The 25,738-nt window shown below is 39.4% G+C and overlaps 1 protein-coding gene across 1 annotated transcript; it reads right to left on the reverse strand.

Moving 5' to 3' along the window:
* Positions 1-1,332: 1,332 nt before the first annotated feature.
* PECR (peroxisomal trans-2-enoyl-CoA reductase) lies at positions 1,333-21,417 on the reverse strand. Its single transcript, XM_084891975.1, has 8 exons — positions 21,042-21,417; positions 17,072-17,205; positions 16,585-16,750; positions 13,490-13,571; positions 12,945-13,041; positions 10,715-10,825; positions 5,038-5,149; positions 1,333-1,872 (listed from the first exon to the last, which is right to left on the reverse strand). Exons 1-8 carry the CDS (start codon positions 21,400-21,402, stop codon positions 1,787-1,789), a joined length of 1,149 nt encoding a protein of 382 aa, XP_084748101.1. The 5' UTR covers positions 21,403-21,417; the 3' UTR covers positions 1,333-1,786.
* Positions 21,418-25,738: the final 4,321 nt, after the last annotated feature.

The following is a 25,738-nucleotide window of genomic DNA, read 5'->3' on the forward strand; positions in this document are numbered from 1 at the left end:
GACTGACAGCTCTGGATCCACCAGTGATTTGCCCTCGGGATGCTCCCAGCCAAAAACTGTTACCTCAGGCCTATTCCTGTGAGCCCTGGGGCCAACCAATGGGCGACTGGCTCAAGGACTTCCCAGCAGCCTGGTTGACCCTTTCCTGAACTGTGTCGTGGTCTGAAATTCTTCCTTCCAGTGGTCAGAACTTCATTATAGCTGTATTCAGGGGAAGCCCTGTGAGGCAGTGGAGGGAAAAACCTTTCTAATAAGCAATCTGTAGGCAGTGCAACCTGCATTCATGCTTTAAAGAAAAATGGCCCTAAGTGAGAATATATACAGATGGCCCACAGCCATGAGGTTTAGCCAGCACCTGAAAGGAAATGGACAGTGAAGTTGGAAACCAGAAGGCCTGGGCCAGAAGCATGCGGACAAAACACTGAGGAGTGGGCAGAAAGTGCTACTTTTGTCTCACACATTCATGCCCCCAGAGAGGCACAGAACACCAGGGAGACCAATGACTCAGTCAGTTGGTGCTCCCCATCCCCCACCGCCTGCCACCACAGCACTGGCCTATGGGCTTAAGAGCGAAGGAAAACTGCAAACAGGCCCAACATCATGGACTCTCACTTACGCAACGCCGATGCAGTTGGAGTTGCCTCTAAATGTGCACCCTGTCCACGTAGAGGCCAACGCTGAGCCCCGAAGTGGCCCTGTTCCTTAAGGAGAGTGACAGGCTGCTTGACACCAAGACCCCAAGTGAACCAGTGGTAGACCCATTGCCTCTCAGCTCTGTAACAGTGGATCTGGGCCCTTCAGCTTTTCCTTTGCCAGCTGACACTGAGCTTTGTCAGGAGAGGGCGATGGAGGGACACTGTAGGAGGTGAAGGCTTTCCTCCCAGACTCCAGTCTGCAGGCCATGGTGGTGGTGCAAGGCAGCCAGCAGCAGCTGCAGCACCAGTGTCCCTGGCACTTCCCTCAGGGAGTTGTGCAGCAGAGCCTCTGAGGTGACTCCTCCCATGAAGTTTGCCCTGGCACCATAGATGGTGGATATTCTTGGAAAAGTTCCAGAGGGCACATTTCCAGCAAGTTCCACCAGCAGAAAACCACAGCGACTGCCCTGTCAACAAATTGCCGAGCCATCAAGTGGGCCAGCCCATGCCCTCCCAACAAGGTTTGGATGTCCGCTGGGAAGTGGGGTGGGAAGAGTAGGGTACTTCGTCTCAGTCCCATTAGTTGTTCCTGGTAACTGCTATTTCCATGTTCTGTAAAGTCCTCTTTACTTCCTACTCACCAATCTTTTGTGTTAAGGTTTATAGAAATTCGACTTCATGAAAACAGACCGCACACTGATAGTTACGATAAAGCTTTATTGGTCCAAAAGTGTTTGCCAGGTAAAATGAGTCACAATATAACTTCAGTTGTTGGAATCACAGTGCTGCTACAATTTAGATTTATTACAAATAAACCTTTAGAAAATCATGATATCTCTATTATTAATTAGAAAGTATTCCAGTCCTCAAATCCCTTTCTTAGAAATAACAGTATAATCATAAAGTGTGTTAATTTCCATTCTTAATTAAAAAAAAAAACACACACACACACACCTACAGGTTAAATGGTATTAGTTGGGACTTAAAAATGCTTTTATTTCAGAAATAGTTTTGCATAGCCAAAATTGAAAACATTCAAAAAACACAAAGTGATTTGTCTATACAAATTACATGCTCCTATCAAGTACAAAAATGCATTCTTAAGATGTTAAGGCATTCTGGGACAAAAATTATCTCCTCCTTTCTTTAGTTTAGAGATTGGATTTAAGCTTTAAAGACTCTTTCATCCTTTTGACAACAGAAAGGTCCCCTGGTCCCTCCGGCCAGTTGTCATGATCTGTTAAGTAAATGGAAAACCTCATGTCACTTGCAAATCTATTAACCTTACAAGTCTAACCAGTTTCCACCAAACCCTCTTGTTATTTTCCCTGGTTCACCCCTTTTCCCAGAAAGAAAAAAGAAATTATTAGGACAAGTAGCACAGGTTTAGAGAAAATCCTGGGTTTGAGTCCCCGCTCTACCACTTACTAGCTTTTCAGAATTGGGATAAGTTACTCTTTCAGAACCTCTGTTTTCTCATATATTAAAAGGGATAACCACATCTATCTTTTCAAATTATGAGAATTAAATGTGATACCATATGTACAGCATAGACATTCAATAAATATTACTTCCTTAATAATGATGATTTTAAAACAATGTGCTTACTTTGTACCAGGCACATCTAGTTGTCTCCCCAGCATCCACTCCCTCATCTATTCTTTCTAATAGCCTGTTTATGCCAGAAGCCGATTCCAGCATGTCATAATTACAAGAGTTTTATCAAAAGGTTGATGAAACTTGGGAGCTCAACAAGGGCTGAATCACATATGTGATTATCTGTTGAAATTTTTGGAAAGCACTTCCCCCAAACCTGAATAGGATGATTGTCTGCTGCCAGACAACTCAGGGCTTCTTAATCTGCCTGTTATTGCCTCCTGTTGGTCACACACCTGAATAGCTGTAGGTTGTTCCCCAATCTGATAATACTTCTGTAAAACCTACCTTTGAAGTGTATTACCTCTACCTTGACTTAGGACAAATTGTGTCGGGGTCCTGAGTCAAGGAGAAGGTCTTTAGCTACTTTAGTTGAAGCTCCTCTGACCCCCAATGGCTTTCAAAAATATTTTTCATCTTTGGACACCTTATTGAATCTACACACAGCCTTTCTCCAGATTGCTGAACCCTTTGTAATGCTGGGACAAGAACCCTGGCATGTTCTACACTTACAATTCAGAGATTCTGCAGAAGTGACCACACACCACTGACTGATGACTGACTGATCTAAGTCAACCAATGCACTCCATCCCCTGACCATGTTATTGGTTGGGAGTGGTCATTTGCATAAACTGGTCCAAAGCAGAGTGGATCTCAAAATTTTGCTAGAAATGTTGAAACAAAGTCATTCCCCTCCCTACTCTCTCCCTGTCCAGATGGATGTGAAAAAAGAAGCATGAAACTATAGGAGCAGCAGGCAGCCATCCTGCAACCAGGAGAGTTGGTCTTAAAGTGAACATCATACAAGCAAATACATAAGTAAGAGGGAGGAAAAATGTTCTTGGTGAGACCACTGAGCTGCTGAGACATGTCTCACTTGCTTTTCAGTTATTCAAGGCAACAAAAAACAATTATTTTTTTTTGGCTCAAGCCAGCTTGAGTTCCACCTGAAAACATCCTATCGGACCCAGGGCTTTAACTGTACATTATCTAACTTGATCCTCCCAACAGCTTACAAAATTCACACTATAAGTGATCTCACCTGATGGAAGTGGAGGCTTACAGAAATTAATTTTCCTTAGATAATGTAGCTAATAAGAGTATAGCCAGCTTTCCATCACAGGCATTCTCACCAGGGCTGACAACCTTAAAGAAAACACTACAAGGACAGGCTAAGTATTCCTACACATAATTTTGGGGGGAATATATTCTTTAAAAATAGATGTGACTGCTTTTTTAAACACCTAAAAAAAATGGCTCAGCCTGTGTGGCGCAGGGTTGAGCATGGACTTATGAACCATGAGGTCAGAGTTCAATTCCCAGTCAGGACACATGCCTGAGGTTGCAAGCTAGATATCCATAGGGAGCAAGCAGGATATAGCTGATCAATGATTCTCTCTCATCATTGATGTTTCTGTCTCTCTCATCCTCTCCCTTCCTCCCTGAAATCAATAAAAAATATATTCTTTTAAACCCTGAAAAATGTTTTTGTAATGATAAAAACAGTGTTAGAATTACAAAAATAATAATAATAATAATTACACTGGAGGCCTGGAGAAACAGCCACCTGGAGTTCTTTCCCATTATAAAGGAAAAACAGTGCAACTCACCTGAACCAATACTACTGACTCAACTCTGATGAGGGAAGTGGAAAGATTCTCTCCCACTCTTGCTACTTTAAATACTATCAGAAAACAATACCGCATACCATGTAGGCATTTCTGTGTTCCTAACTGAGACCCTTACAACTGAAGTATCTTATACCCATTGATGCTATTTATAAAGAAAAATATATGGCAGGGGAAAATAATAAGTAATATTACACTTCCATACTACTCATTTATCAATGCAAAGGTCTTTACCCTTGATCAGACTGTTAGCACATGAAAACGTTGGTTGAACCTGGGTCCCTGATATGAAACTTAAAGATAATTACATTACATCAACCGCATTTTAATTTGCTAGTAGTCACTTAGTCAACTATCTTGAGCAACAGTTTGAATGCATTTGAATTTTATATATTTTTCTATATTTTGGGAGTGATTAACTTGAATGTGCCTTTTAATTTCTATAAATTTGTTTTGTCATTTGCAAAATTAGGATATTGGACTGATGTTTTTTAGGACCCTTTCAATCCCAAAGTTCTCTGGTCTAGTCATGAGACACACACTCACACACACACACACACTTATTTGTGTGTAATATGTACATTTAGTTGAGCCTTACAAAACTACTGATTTATACATAAAAAATGAATACATTAAATTCATAAGGTTTCATTTAATATATATCCAAAGATAGTGTAAAACAGCACCATAACCCCTCTTCACCTAACATGTCTGATTCTTCTGCTCAGATATACAAGCCACTTACTGGAGGAATTAAGAGGAGTTTGATCTAAAAAAAACAATAAGGCAACTTCTTGCCTTTTTTCTTTCTCTTCCTTAAACATCTATATTCATATTGAGAATATTTTTCAAGGTTCAAATTCTACCAACTTACACACATACCCCAAAAAACATTTTAAAAATATAAATATATGTATAAAGCTAAGTTCTATAAATAAATATATTTAGATATTTTTGTGATGAGGAATATTTCCTTTAAAAATCATATAATGAATATAAACAAGTTGCACATTTTGATGTGCTAAAGAAAAAACTCCTATCTCTTAAGTGACTACTTCAGACATGTTGAAACTATGAACACAAAAAGGATAGTGACTCCTCATTGCTTGACTGCTCACCTGGTACATAGAACATGTGATTATACAGAGCCTGGCCCCCATCCACGTCCACCACCTGCCCGGTGATGAAGGAAGCTGCTGGAGATAGCAGGAAGCATACCAAGGAGGAAACCTGGAAATGGAAACACACACATGCTCACAGAAAAGCTGATGAGTCTCCTCTTTGCCTGCTTCCCAATCCTGAGTAAACGCATCTCAGAGCCCACAACTACAACATGAATTCCAAGGTGCATGTGCACCATATGCGGGCAGTACATAGACAGCGGCCTTTTTTTATTTGAACATCATGCAAACCAGGTAAGGGATTCCAGTGAAGACAGCAAGATAGGACAGAGCCTTTGAGGACATCAAATAAGCTACACAACGTGAGGAAGGCAAAGTAAACACAGGGCTCAATTTGGGCTCTTTTCCATTTCAAACAACTCAGCTCCTTCTACGCCTTTCATTGCCCACCACAACCGAATTCTCATCACTCCCACGTGCCTTTTATATCTGTGTCCCTGAAGTAGTCGATGTGCCTTTGAACAATGACGTGGCACATACACAGGTTATGGGCTGGATCTCCAGTAAGGGGAATTTAGGAGGTGGTCCCTCACTGTTTCTATTGTTCCTCTCCGAAATCCACAAAAACATTTTTTTCATTAAAAAAAAGAAAAAAAGAAATATGCCGAAACCGGTTTGGCTCAATGGATAGAGCGTTGGCTTGGGGACTGAAAGGTCCCGGGTTCGATTCCGGTCAAGGGCATGTACCTTGGTTGCGGGCATATCCCCAGTGGGGGGTGTGCAAGAGGCGACTGATCGATGACTCTCTCTCATCGATGTTTCTAACTCTCTATCTCTCTACCTTCCTCTCTGTACAAAATCAATAAAATATATTTTTTAAAAAAAGAAATAAAATAAAAACTGCCACTTTTTGAATAGTAAAGAAGAATATTCAAAATCATCGGAAAATGCTAATATTAATAAATGTGCCTCTGTTTTCAACTGTCCACGTGTAAGAAGCCAGATTTTCTTCGTATGCTTTAACCAAAACAATGGATTGCAACAGATTGGAAGCAGAGGCAGATATGAAAGTCGATCTGTATTCTAGTAAGACATTCATTAAATATATTTGTATAAATGTAAAACAAAATGTATTCTTTGTTTTTTTAAAATGCAGCTATTTTTCATTAAAAAGAGTACTGCTGTCCAGTTGGAGTGAATCGGTGGTTGAGTGTCAACCTGTGGAATAAAAGCAAATTGAAGAAAAGACCAGAGCAGCATCACTTTTTGTTTAAAAAAAAAAAAAAAAGTCTATAAATATGGATATTTGTGTGTACATAGTAAATATCTGGAAATGTATACATCAAACTGATAATGAAAGGTAGCTCTAGGAATTAAAACACATTTTCTTTAAGAATCTTATGGTTTTGCTATTATCTTTAGCACTTCAATATATCTAAAAATTATTTTGTATATATGTGATGTAAGAGAGGAAGTCTAATTTATTTCTAAATGAACAAAGCATTGCTGCAAAACTTTTGTTGAATGATCTATTTTACCCCCAAAGACCTGAAATGCTGCTTTTATCCTACAAACTCCCATAGATATATGGTACTGATACAAGAGTCCATTAAATTCCACTAATTTTATTCTATTCTGGGACCAGCACCAGATGCTGTAAAGAAGTATTGCATTGGAGTATGTTTTGATGTCAGTGAGATCAAATCCCCCCATTATTCTCTTTCAACACATTTTGGCTTTTTTTTTTTTTGCATAAACATTTTTCTAAACAAATTTCAGAACCAGTATGTTGAATTCCAAAAATATATCAAATTTATACATTAATTTAGAAAAACTTGATTTTATTAACATTGATTCTCTTCGTTGAGGAATATGACATGTCTCTCTACTCTGGTCTTTAGTAATAAAATATTTTTGTTCAGAGCAAAGTAGACTCCAGGTATTCTAGTTTTTATTATTATTATGGAAACGATAACTTTCTTTTCATTACATTTTAAGATTGATATAGCTAACATTTATGAAAGCTATTATTTTTTTCATTCTTAAATCTGACCACCTGACAAAAGTTGTATATGGAATGTCATATAGTCATAAAGAAATTGAGAGTTAAAAATCACAGTCATATCAATTGATGCATAAAAGCATTTGACAAAATCCAACGCCCTTTCTTAATAAAAACTCTGAACAAGGTAGGAATAGAAGGATCATACCTCAACATAATAAAAGCCATATATGATAAACCCACAGCTAACATCATACTCAATGGGCAAAAACTAAAACCATTTCCCCTAAGAACAGGAACAAGACAGGAATGCCCACTCTCACCACTCCTGTTTGTCATAGTACTGGAAGTATTAGCCATTGCAATTAGATAGGAAGAAGAAATAAAAGGCATTCGAATTGGAAATGAAGAAGTAAAACTGTCCTTATTTGCAGATGACTTGACATTGTACATAAAAAAACTGAAAGACTCCATCAAAAAACTAATAGACTTAATAAATGAATTAGGCAATGTAGCAGAATAAAAAATTAACACCAAGAAATCTATGGCCTTTCTATACACCAATAGTGAACTTATAGAAAGATAGACTAAAAAAGCAATCACATTTAGCATCACACAAAAAAAAATTAAGATACCTAAGAATAAACTTAACTAAGGAGGTAAAAGATCTACACGTGGAAAACTACAGGACACTGAAAAAAGAGATTGAAGGAAGACATAAACAGATGGAAGAACATACCATGTTCATGGATTGATAGAACCAGCATCATTAAAATGTCCATACTACCCAAAGCCATCTATAGATTCAATGCACTACCCATTAAAATACCAAAGGCATATTTCACAGACCTCTCCAAAAATTTGGAGAGTAGAAAGAACTCTCCAAAAATTCATCTAGAATTTAAAAAGACTCCAAATAGCCACAGCAATCCTAAGAAAGAAGAACAAAGTAGGTGGGATCTCAAAACCAGATTTCAAGCTTTACTACAAAGTTACTGTTCTTAAAACAGCCTCGTACTGGCACAAGAACAGACATATAGAGCAATGGAATAGAATAGAGAATCAAGATATCGACCCAAACCTTTATGCTCAATTAATATTTGACAAAGGAGGCATGAAGATAAATGGAATCAAGACAGTCTCTTTAATAAATGGTGTTGGGAAAATTGGACAGATACATGCAAAAAAATGATACTAGATCACCAACTTACACCATACACAAAAATTAACTCAAAATGGATACAGGACTTAAACATAAGATAGGAAACCATAAAAATACTAGAGGAATCCATAGGCAGAGAAATCTCAGACATATGCCAAAGCAATTTCTTCACCAATACCACTCCTAGGGCAATGGAAGCTAAAGAGAAAATAAACAAATGGGACTACATCAAAATGAAAGCTTTTGCACAGCAAAAGAAACCATCAACAAGAAAGCCCACTGAATGGGAGAACATATTTGCAAGTGATATCATTGATAAAGATTTAATATCCAACATCTACAGGAAACTTATACAACTTAAAAACAAGAAAGATAAATAATCCAATAAAAAAAAAATGGGCAATGGACCTAAATAGAATCTTTTTGAAAGAAGACAGAAGGAAGGCCAAGAGACATATGAAAACATGCTCAAAGTCACTAATTATCTGAGAGATGCAAATCAAAATGACAATGCAGTACCACTCACACTTGTCAGATGGCAACCATCAACAAATCAACATACGACAAGTGCTGGCGAGGATGTGGAGAAAAAGGAACCCTCATGGACTGCTGTTGGGAATGCCGTCTGGTGTAGCCACTGTGGAGAACAGTGTGGAGCTCCCATTTGACCCAGTGATCCCACTTGTAGAATTATATCCCAAGAAACTAGAAACACCAATCAGAAAGGACATATGCACTTCTATGTTCATAGCAGCACAATTCACCATAGTTAAGATTAGGAAATAGCCTAAATGCCCATTAGCCAATGAGTGGATTAGAAAACTATGGTACATCTACACAATTGAATACTACACTGCTATAAAAAAGAAGGAATTCTTACCATTTGCAACAGCATGGATGGACCTGGAGAGCATTATGTTAAGTGAAATAAGCCAGGCAATGAAAGAAAAATACCACACGATCTCACTCATTTATGGAAAATAAAGAACATTATAACCGGATGAATAAAAAAATAGATACAGAGGCAGTAAAGCACCGAACAGACTGTCACATTACATCAGGAAGGCTGGGGAGTGTTGGGGAGGGAGGGAAATAGATCAACCAAAGGGCTAGTATGCATGCATATAAGCACACCAATGGACACTGGGGGGTGGGATGAGGGCAGGCAACAGGGGGTAGGGAAAGCTGGGTAAAGGTCAATGGGGGGGATAAAAGGAGATATATGTACTAATATATGTAATATTTTAATATCCCTTTACACTCCGAACCATTCTGGACATTGGCTACCAGCTACTCGACGCTACTTTGTGGAGGAAACGTGCGTTGAAATAACTCAATTCCCCATAATCACTAATAAACTGCAATGTCCCCTGAGAGGGGACATCCGAGTGATATGCTAGAATTCCGATGTCCCCTGAGAGGGGACAGCGGAGTGCAAAGCGATATATATATATATATATATAAAAAAAGACTACTGTGAGTGCACTGGCTGGTTTGGCTCAGTGGATAGAATGTCGGCCTGCGAACTGAAAGATCCGAGGTTTGATTCTGGTCAGGGGCACATGCCCAGATTGTGAGCTCAAACCCTAGTGTGGAGTGTGCAGGAGGCAGCCCATCAGTGATTCTCTCTCATCATTGATGTTTCTCTCTTTCTCTCCTTTTCCGTTCCTCTCTAAAACAAATAAAAATATATGTAAAAAACAAAACAAAACAAAACAAAAAACAAAACACTGACTGCTGTGAGCATTCCAAGTTATAGTGGGAAAAAGGATGCAATAAGAATAGAGCAACAGTTGTCTAATAATTATTCACCTCCCTAACTATAGATAAGCCGTTTTCTTACAGATCCGGGGAAACTGAAGGATGAAACAAGGCTGTAAAAGATAAGATGTCTCACTGGGTCCATTACTCAGAAAAGAAATACATTTTGAGAACAGACCAAGGACAGGACACGCTTTGATTTGGATGATGAGCCTGGACCCTGACCGCCTCCGGGAGTTTATCTCAGGAACTGCCCATTCTCAGGTCCCAGGAACAGGAGGAGCTGTTTGTAACATCATAGAAGACTGGCCACCTTGTGATGGGACTTGGAGCTCCTGAAGGCCGGACTGCAAGCTCTACCCTCCCCTTTCCACATTACGCTTGTAGCTCGCAGCTGCACGTAGCTGTCTTCTCCCTCATGTATATAACCAGCCACCTGGGGAGGGGTCAGAGCAGATTTTTGTGGATGACCTGCAGCTCTCCCATACAGACAGCAGTATTGGCATAAACGCTCACATCTGATTCAACCCTGTCTCTGCTCAATTGGCTCAAGGAGTGGCAGGTAGCCCGGACCCCTTGGTTGTCCGGTTACAAAAGCACAACCAGGCAAATCCAGGGAAATGGTTTGGTGGCAGTGGAGCTATCATCTCTAACAGCCCACCACACTATGTAAAAAAGACATCAAAATGGTACTAAGTTTCAAAGTGTGAAATAAAGTCATTCTAATCGGTGTTAGAAATATACCTTACCTCCTCAGGAACTCCAAGTCTCTTAGCTGGGATTTTCTCATAGGCCCTTGCAAATAAGTCTTTTGCCAAATCACCGTAGTTGTCATAAGCAGTCTGGGAATAAATGGTTCCCTATGTTTATGTATAAAATAGGAACAAAAGAAAGTACATAAGATTAAATTTAAATTTTAAAGGCATCAAGAAAGTCTATCAACCAATACCAAAAATTAAGTGGCTTCAGAAAAGGTGACACTGCTAATATTGAGAAAATTTAATAGTGGTTGACTACTACAAATGAATTTTCTGAATGCTCATTTTGTGACCTCCCCCTTCCTTAATAACCAGTTAAGCTCTGGATATGTTTCATAAAAGTCTTGGTTTCTGAAAACATAATCATATGAGCAGATTAGTGGGCTCTTAAGTGGGACAAACCATGAGATAGGGGAGTCTATTTTATCTTCCACTGGGCTTCTCTGTTTTACACATAAGGCTGGGCCATGGCTATGCGGGACTTAGAAAATGCAATATTGTCATGGTTTTTCACCTAAAGTAAAATCACAAATAAAGCATGTGAGTCTAATATAAAGAAACGAAAAATGTAATTGTTTAAGAATTCTTCTATATAGCTTTCATGGATTTATAAAGCCAGGAAAAGTACTCAAAACCTGTTTAACACAGGATAGAGCTATTTGTTACTGGCTCAAAACCACAACAGAGATTATGGGGAGGAAGAGAGGAACAGGAGGTGTAAGAGACGAAGAAATTGTGTGGTATCACTCCAAATGATAGGGGGATGATATACTGGTTTCCCATTAAACAATTTGCAACCTTTTGTTGAAAGAGGATGACATCTTCTAGAAGTATTAAATTTTAGACCTTAAACCTAAAAACGTCTTAGGAGGAAAAACATGACTTCAATAAGGTGCTTATTACACTACCAACCCACTAAAGATTTTAAGGAAATGCGCTTTTCGAGGCCAGTAATGCAAGGTAGCTGCATTAAGAATGAAACTAATATTTAATTCATTTTATAAATATTTGCATGTAATTTCAGTAAGGTAAAGTCAGCTATGAAGGACCAAATGGAAATGAAGTTTCTTGCTTGGAGCCTGCAGTTTGTTAAATAGGAGATTTTCTACTAATGTCAACAAATCAATTCATGCTTAGTTCGCACTGAGAAGCATGGATGACAATATCTATATGTAGTATAGAGTAACAGATAATAGCCACAGATTACAAAGTTTCAGATTGAGAAACAATTCCTATATTTTAGCAATGACCAGGAAACCTCACAGAGAAGTGCATATGAGCTGACTTTTACAGGAGGAGTGAAATGCTTCATTTAATGTCTCAGTACAGGGCCAACGAGTAATACTCGAGGAAGCTTAAGCTGTATCTTACTTCACACAAAAATGATAGGTTTTGAAGTGGAACATATTGTGATTTCCCCCCATGACTTACATTAGGTTTCAGAGAAATTTTCTCTTTACTTCTAGTTGCTCTTCAGCTGGGAGTTTCTTCCTAAAACTTTGACTTTAAGTTTCTCTCTCTCTTCATAAAAGATTAATAATAAGCCAAGAAATAACAAAACAATCCAGGAAAACTCATTCTTTAAAGTAGCGAATTTTCAACCTTCACAGTGCATTTGAGTTTCTTGTGATGTTTTTAAAAATACTGATGCTTGGATTCTAGAGTTTGGAGCCAAGATTATTTATCACTATTTTTTATTTTTATTTATTTTTATTTTTTTTAAAAATATATATTTTATTGATTTTTATACAGAGAGGAAGGGAGAGAGATAGAGAGTTAGAAACATCGATGAGAGAGAGTCATCGATCAGCTGCCTCTTGCACACCCCCTACCGGGGATATGCCCACAACCAAGGTACATGCCCTTGACCGGAATCGAACCCGGGACCCTTCAGTCCCCAAGCCGACGCTCTATCCATTGAGCCAAACCAGTCCCGGCTATCACTATTTTTTAAACATTTCACAGACAATTCTAATATTCTCAATCCTGGCTATTATATTAGATAATTCTAATAGCCAGGATTGAGAATATTGGCTTAATTTAACCTTAACAATCTAATCAAAGAATACTGGTAAATCAAAGAATATACACATCCATTTTCAAAAACCAATCTTTTCTAGTATACAAACAGTGACAAATACCAACAGTGATAAATTCCATTTATCAACAGCACAAATGGAATCAGAAGCGCACAGCTTGTTCATATACAACATTTACTTACAGGGGCAACACAGTTGATTCTTACTCCACTGCTGGCCCATTCCAAAGCCAAGCTTTTGCTGAGGGTGTAAACACCATCTCTGGCAGCTGCACTATGCCTTTATAACACAAAAGATATAAACACTATAATTAGCTCTTGTTGAATGTTTCTTCATTAATTAAACTGACGGGTTTGTCAATGGCCTGTCAGAACCCCAGAAGAACCTTCTTGTCATGAAACTGTGTGTCTGAGTCTGTCTGAACAATGGGAAAGAATTGGGTCCTCCCATGTTAGAGCCAAACCACAGCTCTCTGATTGTCAAACCTCACTGTGCAGGCCCACATAAGATTCCCCAACTCACAGGGATTAAGAGGAATATTGAAAACTTTTTTATGAAAACATACAAATTGATAATTTGAGGGTTACAAGTGTGGTTGCTACAAGTCTTTTGGTGTGTGCACAGTAAATTTTTAACTGATGATGATTTCAGTGATTTTTTGTTTGTTTTACTTTGGCTATTTCTGAACCTTTGCCACATAGGAAAATATATATGTATAAATGCTTACGCAAATCCCGGAAATCCATTTTTAGTAAGCATAGTGATATTGACAATGGATCCTCCATGCTCTCTCATCCAAGAGTTGTAAACTGAAGGAAACAGACAGATGACAGTCATATTAAACAGTGTGCTGACACTTCTCTGGTCCCCTGTTCCAGCATGCTGCTTTTATGGTAGGTTTTTAATTCATATTTATATTTTTTTATTTTTTAAGCCTGACTGAGGCACAACTTACACATCATAAAAGCCATCTACTTTATGTGCACAATTTAATGATTTTTAAAAAAATATCCAGAGTGGCCCTGGCCAGTGCGGCTTAGTTGGTTGGAGTGTCATCCTGTGCACCAAAAGCTTTCGGGTTCCATAGCGGTCAGGGCACATGACCGGGTTGCGGGCTCAATCCCTGGTAGGGAGTGTGCAGGAGGCAGCCCATCCATGTTCCACTCTTACATTGATGTTCCTCTTTCTCTCTCCCTCTCCCTTCCTCTCTCTCTCTAAATCAATAAAATCCTTTAAAAACATGAGCACAGTTGTGCAACTATCAACACAATACAGTTTTAGAATGTTTCCATCACTCCTAAAAGTTCTTCTGAGCCCATTTGCAGCCAAATCCATCCCTGGGCAAATATTCATTTTCTGTTTCTGTAGATCTGACTCTTCTAAATATTTCACATCCATGGAATCACACAATATGTGAACTTCTGTCTGGCTTCTTAGAATGTTTGTGAGGTATATCCATGTTGTCACACTTATTAATAGCTCCTTTTTGTTATCGAATAGTACTCCATTGTATGGATGTGCCATATTTTACTTATCCATTCACCAGTTGATGAACATTTGGATTATTTCACTTTGGGGTGATTTATGTAGACACATGCTTTTGTTTCTGTCAGGTTAAGGGTAAAATTGCATTCATATGGTAACTCTATGTTTAGCTTTTCAGGGAACTGCCAAACTTTTTCAGTGTCTCCACTATGTTATATTCCTACTACAAATGCATGAGGACGCCAGTTCCTCCACACCAGTATTGCCTCACTTGCTGATTACAGCCATTCTAGTGGAAATGAGGTGGTACCCTCAAAACTGAGGTTTTGATTTCCATGTCCTTAGTGACCCATGGTGCTGAGCATCTTCTAATGCGCTTATTAGCTTTTCATTTATCTTTTTTGGTGAAATATCTACTCCAATCTTTTTTCCACTTTTTAATTGGGATGCTTTCTTATTATCGAATTATAAAAGTTCTTCATATATTCTGGATACAAGTTCTTTATCAGATATGTGATTTGGAAAATTTTCTTCCAGTCTGTGGCTTATCTTTTCACACTCTAAATGGTGTCTTTTGAAGCATAAACATGTTTAATTTCAAGTCTAGTTTATCAATTTTATATTTTATGGATATATGGGTATTTTTGGTGGTGGTTCCTAAGAATTTTTTCCCTATTCTAAAATCAGAAAGATTTGCCGAAACAGGTTTGGCTAAGTGGATGGAGCATTCGACTGCGGACTGAAAGGTCCCAGGTTCAATTCGGTCAAGGGCATGTACCTTGGTTGCGGGCACATCCTCAGTGAGGGGTGTGCAAGAGGCAACTTGTCGATGTTTCTCTCCCATCGATGTTTCTAATTCTCTATCCCTCTCCCTTCCTCTCTGTAAAAAATCAATAAAATATATTTTTTAAAAATAAAATAAAATAAATAAAATCAGAAAGATTTTCTGCTTTGTTTAATTTTAATCACAATTTTACTTTTTCCATGATCCATTTTGGACTATTAGTTAACTTTTATTTATAGTGTGAGGTAAGGGTCTTTTTGTATGTGGAGATTCAACTGTCCCAGGACCATTTGTTGAAAAGACTATCATTTCCCCATAGAATTGTTGGCACCTTTGACAAAAATCAATTGAGCACAGATATAGTTTTATTTCTGGACTCAATACTTTTCCACTTATCTATACATCTATCCTTATGCCAGTACCACGATGTTTTGAAATCAAGAAATATAAGTCCTCCAAATTTCTTCGTTTGTAAAATTGTTTTGGCTATTCTGCATCCTTTGCATTTTCATACATACTTTTTTTATTTTTCCCTTACCCAAGAAAATATATCACAAAAAAATATGGCTAAGAGGCATGCCAGAGATTTCATTTCACTGACTATGTTTAATTCTAGGAGTTTTATGGTTTTGAGCCATACATACAAGTCTTTAATCCATTTATGAGTTTATTCTTGTATATGGTGTATAAAGGTGATCTAGTTTCATGTTTTTGCTTTTAGCTATTCAATTTTCCCAACATACTTTATTGTATAAACGATCTTTATCCCATTGTTTGTTCCTGCCTCCTTTGTCATATACTAATTGTCCATATAGGTATGTGTTTATTTCTGGGCTCTCTATTCTGTTCCATTGATCTATGTTTCTTTTTATACTATAATAGTACCATGCTGTTTTGATTACTATAAACTTATAGTATAGTTTGATATCAGGTAGTATAAAACCTCCAATTTTGTTTTCTTTTTCTCAAGATCACTGTGTCTATTGGGGTCTTTTGTGGGTCCACATAAATTTTAGATTATAGTTCTGTGAATTATACCATTGATATTTTGATAGAAATCACATGAAATCTATAAGTTGCTTTGGGTAGTATGGACATTTTAATGATTGAAACATAACCTATAATCCAAAGACCATGCCATGCTAATTAGTTATTAGTCTAAAGAATGTGGACTCTGTCTGGCAATCTCCCCAAGGACCTTACTGACTTAACAGGCCCTTATAAGAGATTTATTTCTTAAAAACAAAGTAAGTGTGAGAGTTTTCTTTAATTTTATAAACAGCTCTGTTGTTATCTCTTTGTACTGATCCTTATAATTTTCTCATGGTAAATTCATAAGAATAAAATTATAAGGTCAAAAGATATCCATATTTTGTAAATACTGCCATATTACTAGCCAGAAATATAGCAATTTGCAATCCTGTGTGTGAGTAAATCAGGGCAGTGAATCTTGAAAACTGAGCTTTCTGAGCCCCTAACAGTTTCTCTTTCAGGATTCTCTATGATCTTTGAACAAAGACACCTTGAATGTTGGGGGCAGTGATCACACTTGCCTGCTTTGCACATATAGAAGGTGCCTGTCAGGTTGGTTTCAATCACAGCATGCCATCCCTTTGCACTGATGTGGTCAGCAGGAGCAGTGAACTGGCCTCCTCCATTGTTTACCAAGAAATCGATCTTCCCATAAATATCTAAGGTGGATTTGACCAAATTATTTACCTGAAGAAAAACATTAAAAGTAAACTGGTTAATGACCTTATTTGCTACTCGGATGGATGGTTTGCTCCAGGAGAGCTTACAATCTCTCACCACAATGTCCACACATCAGAAAGCTGGAGGTACAATTTTCTTTCCCTTCCTCTCTCCCTCTCCTGAGGCAACTTACTCAATGGATCATTAGTGAAGAGCCTCCTTCACAGGCTCTGCTTCTCCTGAACCTCATCTGAGGCAGGTAACATGAGCAAACCTGAAGCACTCTCAGTTTAGGAACCACTGGTATAGATGAAAAATGAAAAAAAGACATGGGCATAGTTGCAGTACCTCCTCTTCCTGACGGATGTTGCATTTTATGGGAGTGACCTGAGACTGGTGGGTGAGAGGCAGGGTGGTCTTCAGTTCGTCCGCAGTAGATTTTAATACATCAAACTTACGGGATGAAATGACCACATTACAACCTGAGGAAAAAACAGCCAAAGGACAAGTAAATATGCTTTCATTGGTTGGCAAAATCTCACAAATAATAATATTTACCGAATATTTCATGTGTTCCCATAAGAACAATGAATTGGGACTTCTGCTTCAAGATGGAGTAACAGGAACTGGATTGCTATCAAATCAATGAACATATCCTTAGGTGAGGATGAAAAAAACAAACACTCTTATGTGTAACTCTCCCTAAATCCATATTAAGAGATTGAGCCTCTTTAAACAAAAACTAAACAAAAACAACAACACAGAAACAACAAAACAATAATTACTCCGGATACTAAAGTGATTAATGCCTGACCTTGTCCAATGCCTCAAAAAAGACATACAGTGAGCCCTGGTTGATTAGTCCAGTGGATAGAGTATCGGCCTACATACCAAAGGGTCCTGGGTTCCATTCTGGTTAAGGGCAGTTACCTGGGTTGCAGGATCCTTCCTGGCCTGGGCCCTGGTAGGGGCCCTGTGCAGGAGGCAACCAATCAATGTGTTTCTTTCACATTGATGTTTCTATCTTTCCCTCTTTCTTCCACTCTCCCTAAAAATCAATGGAAAAATATTCTCAGGTGAGGATTAACAAAAAACAAACAAAAAAAGACATACAGTGAAAATACAAGTAGGATTTTTCCCACGAATTATCAAACCCAACATTTCCTAAATAAACACTGCCTATTATCTGAGCCCTGAGCTTCAGCAAAGTTATGCAATACAAGTAGAGCTCTACTGAAACACAACTTTAAAGGCTATTTACTTCAACTGATAGAGCTTGTCACCACATTCAAAAGGTAACCCAGCCCACCGTTCTTTTAACATTGTTTCTGAAAAGGATGATTTGTAAATTCCCAGGAAGCTGCAGGATTCTAGGAAGCTAAGTCCAGGCTTCAGGCATTTTGGCTCCAGATTTGGTTACCTTCCAGACCATCACTTGACTGGTTCCAAGATCATTAGTGGAGCGGCCTGTGCCAACTGGCACACAGCACCTTCACAAAGACCCACAACCACTCCGGTCACCTTTGTTCTGTCTTCCCCTTCCCTGCCCATCAAAACCTCTGCCTGCACTGAGATGCCAAGATGGTCTTTGTGATGGGAGTCCCCCATCTTCTCAAGATGCCGGCTCTCTTCCTGCTTTCCTTCATCAGCACCTGTCTCTAGAGCAGTGGTTCTCAACCTTTCTGATGCTGGAACCTTCTAATATAGTTCCTCATGTTGTGGTGACCTCCAGCCACAAAATTACTTTCGTTGCTACTTTATAACTGTAATTGTGCTACTGTTGTGAATCGTAATGTCAATATCTGTGTTTTCCTATGGTCTCAAGGGACCCTGCTAGCAGTTCTCAACCTTTATGGTTCATGACCCACAGGTTGAGAACCTATCCTGTAGAGCCTGAGCCTGTGGGAAAACACAGATATTTACATTACGATTCACAACAGCAGCACAATTACAGTTATGAAGTAGCAAGGAAAATAATTTTATGGTTGGGGGTCACCACACCATGAAGAGCTGTATTACAGGGTCGCTGCATCAGAAAGGTCAAGAACCACTGGCCTAGAGTATTGGCTTTCAAGCAGCAGGCAGCCAAATCTGGGTTCGGTATCAGAACTTGAACTAGTGTGCAAAGGTAATACAAGAAAAAACAAACAAAACTTCAATCCTGGGCAAAACGCCAGAAATCCAAATGTCCATTAAAGGAATGGTTAAATAAATTATTGAACACCCATTCTATGGAATATGACATGACTTTGAAAAGAATGAGATACTGCCATATGTACTAGCCAGGAATGAAAAAAAGTTACAGAGAAGTTAAAATATTGTGGTCCCAGTTTTGAAAGGAACATACTATACATATGTGTGTATATGTGGGCATTTGGGTGGGTTCATTGAAAATCTCCAAGGAGATGTAGAATAAGAGCAAAATGGGGAAACTAATTTTTTTCTTTTATATACTTCAATAGTACTAGAATTTATTACAGTGCACTTATATTATCTTAAAATAAACTAGAAATGCATTAAATATAATTCTTCTCCAAATCCTACACTAAATAATTTGAATTTATTTTTTTCATTTGTTTCTATGAGAAGCTAGAGAAATCCTGAAAGCTAAACTTGTTTAGAGATAAGATGGAGAACTAACTTGCAGATAAGGAGTTATTTCTACATCAGGCAAATGCTTTCCTGCTTGGGCTGACACTGATTCCTTTTCATCTTCAACTCAAAGTATGACATTTATTAAGTACTTTCTAGGTGCCTGGTGTCAGTAATAGCCTTGGTGTAAACCCTACAGGCTTTTGTTTGTTTATTGTCTTTAATGTAAATGCAGAATTGAAGCTTTGATTGTCAAGGCATCCAATTCAAAGAAGGCTATCCTACCTAATAGAAGGCTAATATGCAAGTCACCTGAACTGCAGAACTGGTTGCTATGATGCACACTAATCACCAGGGGGCAGATGCTCAATGCAGGAGCTGCCCCCTGGTGGTCAGGGTGCTCCCAAAGGGGGTCCTGGTCGCTACTGATTGTCAGTGCCAGGGCAGGGAGTCCTTACTCATTGCTCCTGGTCCTGGCATTGCACACCTGGCTTTGCTGCTTAGCTGGGCCTGGAGCTGCAATACTAGGGAGGCCTAGATGTTATCTCTAAGGAGGTGACTTTCTGTATCTGGCTGTCAGTTGCTCAGCCAGTTTTTCAGCTGTCTGAAATTCTACTGGCCAGGGAAATATCGATTTGGTTCTGAGTTCTTTTTTGTTTTTTCCAGAAAATTCCAGACTCTCTTACTTCACAAGGTACACATTTTCTTTTAGCGATAATTTTATGAAGATATAATTCCATGTGGTTTGTGACTGGGATGCACCAGTGGCTTCATGGAGCTGTGCCTGGGCGGGTCAGTGTGCCCCTGGCAGCACCACAGCTCTGGTGGTGGCTTCCCCCATCCTGCCTCCATTTGGTTCACCTGGTCCCTATCGTTAGCCAATTTTTCCAGCAGTGTGTTCCATCTTTTCCTTTTGTATTTGCGAGATCTCTTTGTATTGTACATTTGTTGTATATTGTAAAGAGTTTTCTTCATGTGCCTTTAATATTTCCTTACATTGTTTTTTTTCATTCTACTACATATTCTATTCATGTGGATTTACATTTCATGTGGATAGATTGATCAATTTTCTCCTTCGTGGTTTCCCTGGCTTCCTTGTTCAGGTGCTGACAGAGTCCCCCCTGTACCCTAGCTTACTTGGCTGGGGGAACAGAGCTTCTGCTGGTGCACTGCAGGGTCCTAGGTTCCATCCCAGGCAAGGGCACCTACCCCTGTTGCAGGCTCCATCCCCAGCCCGGTTGGGGCCCTGCAGGAGGCAGACCAGCCATGTGTCTCCCTCACCTCGGTGTTTCTCTGTCTCTCCCTTCCACTCTCTCTAACTTTCCCCAGGGCCAAAACTTTCCTTGAGTGACGATTAGCAAAAATAAAATAAATAAATAAAGTCCTCCCTCCACTCATTGCAGGAACTGTTATGAAAGCTCATATGATGGGAGCCTCTCAATGCCACACTCTCTTCAAGTGACATGAAGTCCCCTGGGTCCTCACCCCTCCGGAGGCAGCCTAGGGGAAAGGATTCGTTTTCCATGATTCATTCCACACACGTTTCCGCAGGTCTCCTTCTCCGCTACTTGGCACCCAGGGCACTTTCACTTTCTCCCACATCTGAACCTCTGTGCTTTGCAGCTCCACTCTTTCGCAACCCGGCCTAGCGCCCCTTGGCTCCCCACCTCTGGGTATGCCAGCCTGAGGCGGCCTCTCCAGGGCCCGGCCGGCGGTACTCACGCACCCAGCCGCAGGAGCTCGGTCGCGATGGCCTTCCCGATGCCCGTGCCCCCGCCGGTGACGATGGCCACCTGGTTCTGCAGCAAGCCGGCCGCCAGGCAGCTCCTGCCCTTGGCCCACATTGCACGGACTGCGGGGCCAGAGCCGCTGGCAGCTTCCGGGGAAGGCCAAGGGGGGGTGGATGAGTCTCCTGGACCTTGGACGTGGGCAGGGCTAGGCGCCCACGTGACTGCCAGGCCCCGCCCTCCGCAGCAGCTGCGGACGGACCGCTCCCAGGCAATGGCATCCGAGTGCTGCCTCCTCTGCCCGGGCAGGCAGGTGCAGGTGAGACATTCCTTTGTGTGCGTTTGGTTTTTGTTTTTCATTTCGATGCCACGGGAGGTGTCCTTTGTAATAATAATAAAAAAAAAGGAGTATAAGTAAATAGAAACATTTCACAGAGCAGCACTGTGCTTATTCTCAGTGACACTGACCCTCCTCCTTGCTGGATGAAATGAAAAGTTGTTAGATTCTTAGTCATAGTGACTAAGAGTCTCACACAATGGATCCTGAGATATAGTCCCACAACCTTAAATTTTGTAACAAACCACTAGGTGGCTCCATTAGCTTGCCATTAGAGGTCTGCTAATCCTTCTGTGAGCTTCTTAGGCGGATGCCTTAGGCCAAATCTCTGTTTTTTGAAGATTTAATGAGCTATCATCATTGGGTGATCCAGGCTTCAGACCTTAAAAAAATAAAAATCTGCCAAAACCTATTTGTCTCAGTGGATAGAGCGTCGGCCTGCAGACTGAGAGGTCCCAGGTTCGATTCCGGTCAAGGGCATGTATATTGGTTGCGGACACATCCCCAGTCCAGGGTGTGCAGGAGGCAGCTGGTTGATGTTCCTCTCTCATCGATGTTTCTAGCTCTCTATCCTTCTCCATTCCTCTCTGTAAAAAATCAATAAAATATCTAAAAAATAAATAAAAAATAAAAATAAAAATCTTTCTCTTCCTGCTGTCCATCTACCAGTTTTGTGGAATTGTTTGCTGTTCCTGAATGCCAACACTGAATGTTACACAAGTTCATTCAGTTGCAGCATCTGGGACTCTGATAAAGTGTTTGATGGAGAAGCAATAATAGGACATTTATAAATTGCTAAGGATGGACCCACACACGATGCATTGAACGACCCGCACAGGATAGGTGCTTGTTTAGATCAGTGGTATGAAACCATGCATTTCCTATATCCATATTATTACTGTCTTTTTTTTGACACATTAGTCATGGGTAATCATATGAAAGTATCTGGAAGTTTTGTGCAAAATTTAAAGTCTTAATGCCAGTAAAAGCATGGGTAGGGTTTTACCTAAGAATTGAGTTTTGGTAAAATAAATAGTAAGAAGGGAATTTTAATTCCTCTTTAACACCTGACCCCAAAGAACAGAACCTAAAGTGACAAATGAAAAATAGTGGTGTATGAAATCTGCTCACAACTTAAGAAACTAATTTATTTATTCCCTGTACTAGAGAAAAAACAAGCCTTGTGATGTCCTTCTACAATTTTTAAAATGTAACAAGTTATTTTTTAGACAAATAACTTGAAAATAACAACTAAAGATCAGTTAACTGTTCTTTACCAATGATCTGAAACTCAAATCTATTAGACATTAAAAGTAAAAGTCTTATTTTCTAAAAGAAACTTTTATTTTTCTCATAATTTCTGAAACAATATGCGGTGGTTCAAAATTTTAACAATGAGTAAGTTGTCACAGGTGTAATAAAAGAGATAGTGCAGAATTAATTTCACAAGATAACAGGAAACTAGGACAAACTGAAAAACATGACTGAAAATGGATCGCTGAAGATGCTTATAGCTGAATTCTTGAGGTTTTGCTCCTCTCTAGTTGTTGACCAAATCAGATAAGGGCGGCTAGACAAGAAGGTTGAGGCCACAACCTGAAAGGCAGAACAAAACTCAATCTCCTGCAACCAAGCATATCTAGTTGTGCTCCAGGTTTGAATCCCATGAGCTGACTTTGACCTTGAGTTCTAATGTACATTCCTGAGATCCCTTCCTCACCCACAAAATTAGAACATTTTATACCTACCTATACTACATTATTGTGAGGTTGTGGGCAAATAGGACAGTTAACAAGCACTACTTATTTCTTGTTAAAAAGGTGATTTATACAATTAAAGAAATGTACTCTAACAATAGATCCCATAACTATTTTAAACTCTTAGGAACAACTGCAAAAGAGATTGATTTATTTTTAATTAAAAATAACAGAATCACATAGAAGGAAAAATTTAAAGAGAACAGAAGGGTATGAAATGATAGCTAAAAGTTTGTTTCCCATTCTCTCCTTGTCTATTTCTCAGAGGTAGCCACATTGGACTCCCTTCCCCCTGCCCTGTCACCTCCCTCACATTGCCCTTCCCCTTCTCCTCTGATGGCTTCCACTACCAATTCCTTCCTTTTCAAACTTTTTGTATATTTTCTATGTACTAAGAGTAATTTAGCTCTGCTTCCCTTCTCAGCTGCTCCCCTCCCCTCCTCTCCTGTCCAGAAAAGATTGTTGGTAGTATTCATGATCTATCACCCAGAGCGGACACCTTACTGCCCTAAATTAAAGCTGTGTTCTGGTGGCAAGGAGAAAGGAGGGATAGGGACACTGGGGCAGCTAATATGTCTGCAACTAATATGTCTGCCACAGTAAATATTTGATATTTGCTTCCCCAACTACTATACCCTCTTATCCCATCAATCTGGATGTCAAGTACACCTAGACTTTCTTTTGAAGAACAGTTACATTCTGAGCCCTCAGTATACACTGATTGGCTTAAGCCAGCAAACTCAACATTGGCTATATATTCAACCATCCAGGGAGCATTTAAAAATACCAATGTATAGAATCCACCTCCCAGACCAATAAAATCAGGATTTTTTGAAGGGGTATCAGATTTGAAATCCAACAATTTAAGCCAATCAGTCTATCCATTGACTCAAGTACAGACACCTAACCCAACTCAAGCCAAGGAGATGCAACAAAACCCATGGGGTTTCTCAGAGCAATCAGGAATCACGTTCTCTCCATAGTGTGAGGGCACAAAATCTAGAACTTCTCCCCTCACTTTTACTTCCCCGAGAAGAGCCAGCCTAAGGAAGAAGTCAGCACTCAGAGGAGGGCAAACAGGAAAGGGTCTCAGAGAAATAGAGCCTAAGGACATCGAGGCCTTAGGATCAGATCTCTCCTGAGGCCAATCCTCCTTCTGGAATTTGTTGTGGGCTTGAACTCTGGAGTCAAAATAAGACCACCGGAGGCTGCTAGTAATTGATTAAAAAAAAGCAAGCAAGGATTTATTGAACTGGCCAGGATGGCCACGAGAGCGCCACATGCAGATGGAGTCCACACTCACGACCAGGCCATTCCAGGTGTAGAAAGTCCTTTTAAAGGACTAAACAAGAATTTTCCTTTGTTCTAAATTCTAAATTCTAAAGGCTGGGAACAACCCTGGGGGCTGTTGGAATGTGCACCTATCTTGAGAAAGCAGGTAGTACAGAAGCACAACTGAGCCAAGTTAATCTCTAAAGGTTATTGCAGTTTCAACTCCTGGAGCTACTGAATCAGTGGGAATCAATCTCTTGTGGTCCTGGTCCACAGGCACAGGAAAATTACTTTTATGAGTTTCCAGGTCTCAATCTGGAAGCTGAGATAACTACTTTATTGTTTAAGCAAGTAAGTGAGTGCAGAAGCCAGAATAGCAGGGTTAAAATTCAAGCAGAAGTTTTTACCTAAGTATGGTTGCTTCCATACTTCAGAATTCTGTTAATGTAAGACAATTTCACTCAGTTTTAGAGAACTAGACTGCTCCTGGTCCTTGCATCCAAAAGATTCACGTTACAAAGTCCACTCATTAAGTACATAAACAAAAAAGAAACTATAAATATACACAAAATGTTAGTCTTCTATTTTCCTAACTCTAATCGGTTTAGAAATATAGCTTACCTGCTCAGGAACTCCAGTTCTCTTAGCTGGGATTTTCTGACAGGACCCCCAAAATAATTCTTTGGCGAAATCACCATAGTTGCCGTAAGCCTTCTGGGAATAAATGATTCCCTATGTTTATGTATAAAATAGGAACAAAATAAAGTACATAAGATTAAATTTTAATTCTATAGGCATCAAGAAAGTCTATCAGCCTATACCAAAAATTAAGTGGCTCAAGTGTAATAGAAAAGGTGACACTGCTAATATTGAGAAAATTTAATAGTGGTTGACTACTACAATGAATTTTCTGAATGCTCGTTTTATAACCTTCACTTCCTTAATAACCAGCAAAGCCCTGGAATTTTTCCATAAAAGACTTGGATTCTGAAAGCATAATCATATGAGCAGATTAGTGGACTCTTAACTGGGACAAACCATGAGACAGGGGAGTCTATTTTATCTTCCACTGGGCTTCTCTGTTTTACACATAAGGCTGGGCCATGGCTATGGGGGACTTAGAAAATGCAATATTGTCATGGTTTTTCACCTAAAGTAAAATCACAAATAAAGCATGTGAGTCTAATATAAAGAAATGAAAAATGTAATTGTTTAAGAATTCTTCTATATAGCTTTCATGGATTTATAAAGCCAGGAAAAGTACTCAAAACCTGTTTAACACAGGATAAAGCTATTTGTTACTGGCTCAAAACCACAACAGAGAATATGG

Source organism: Pipistrellus hanaki (genome assembly GCF_964339955.1).
Source record: "Pipistrellus hanaki genome assembly, chromosome: 8".
Taxonomy (NCBI): Eukaryota; Metazoa; Chordata; class Mammalia; order Chiroptera; family Vespertilionidae; genus Pipistrellus; species Pipistrellus hanaki.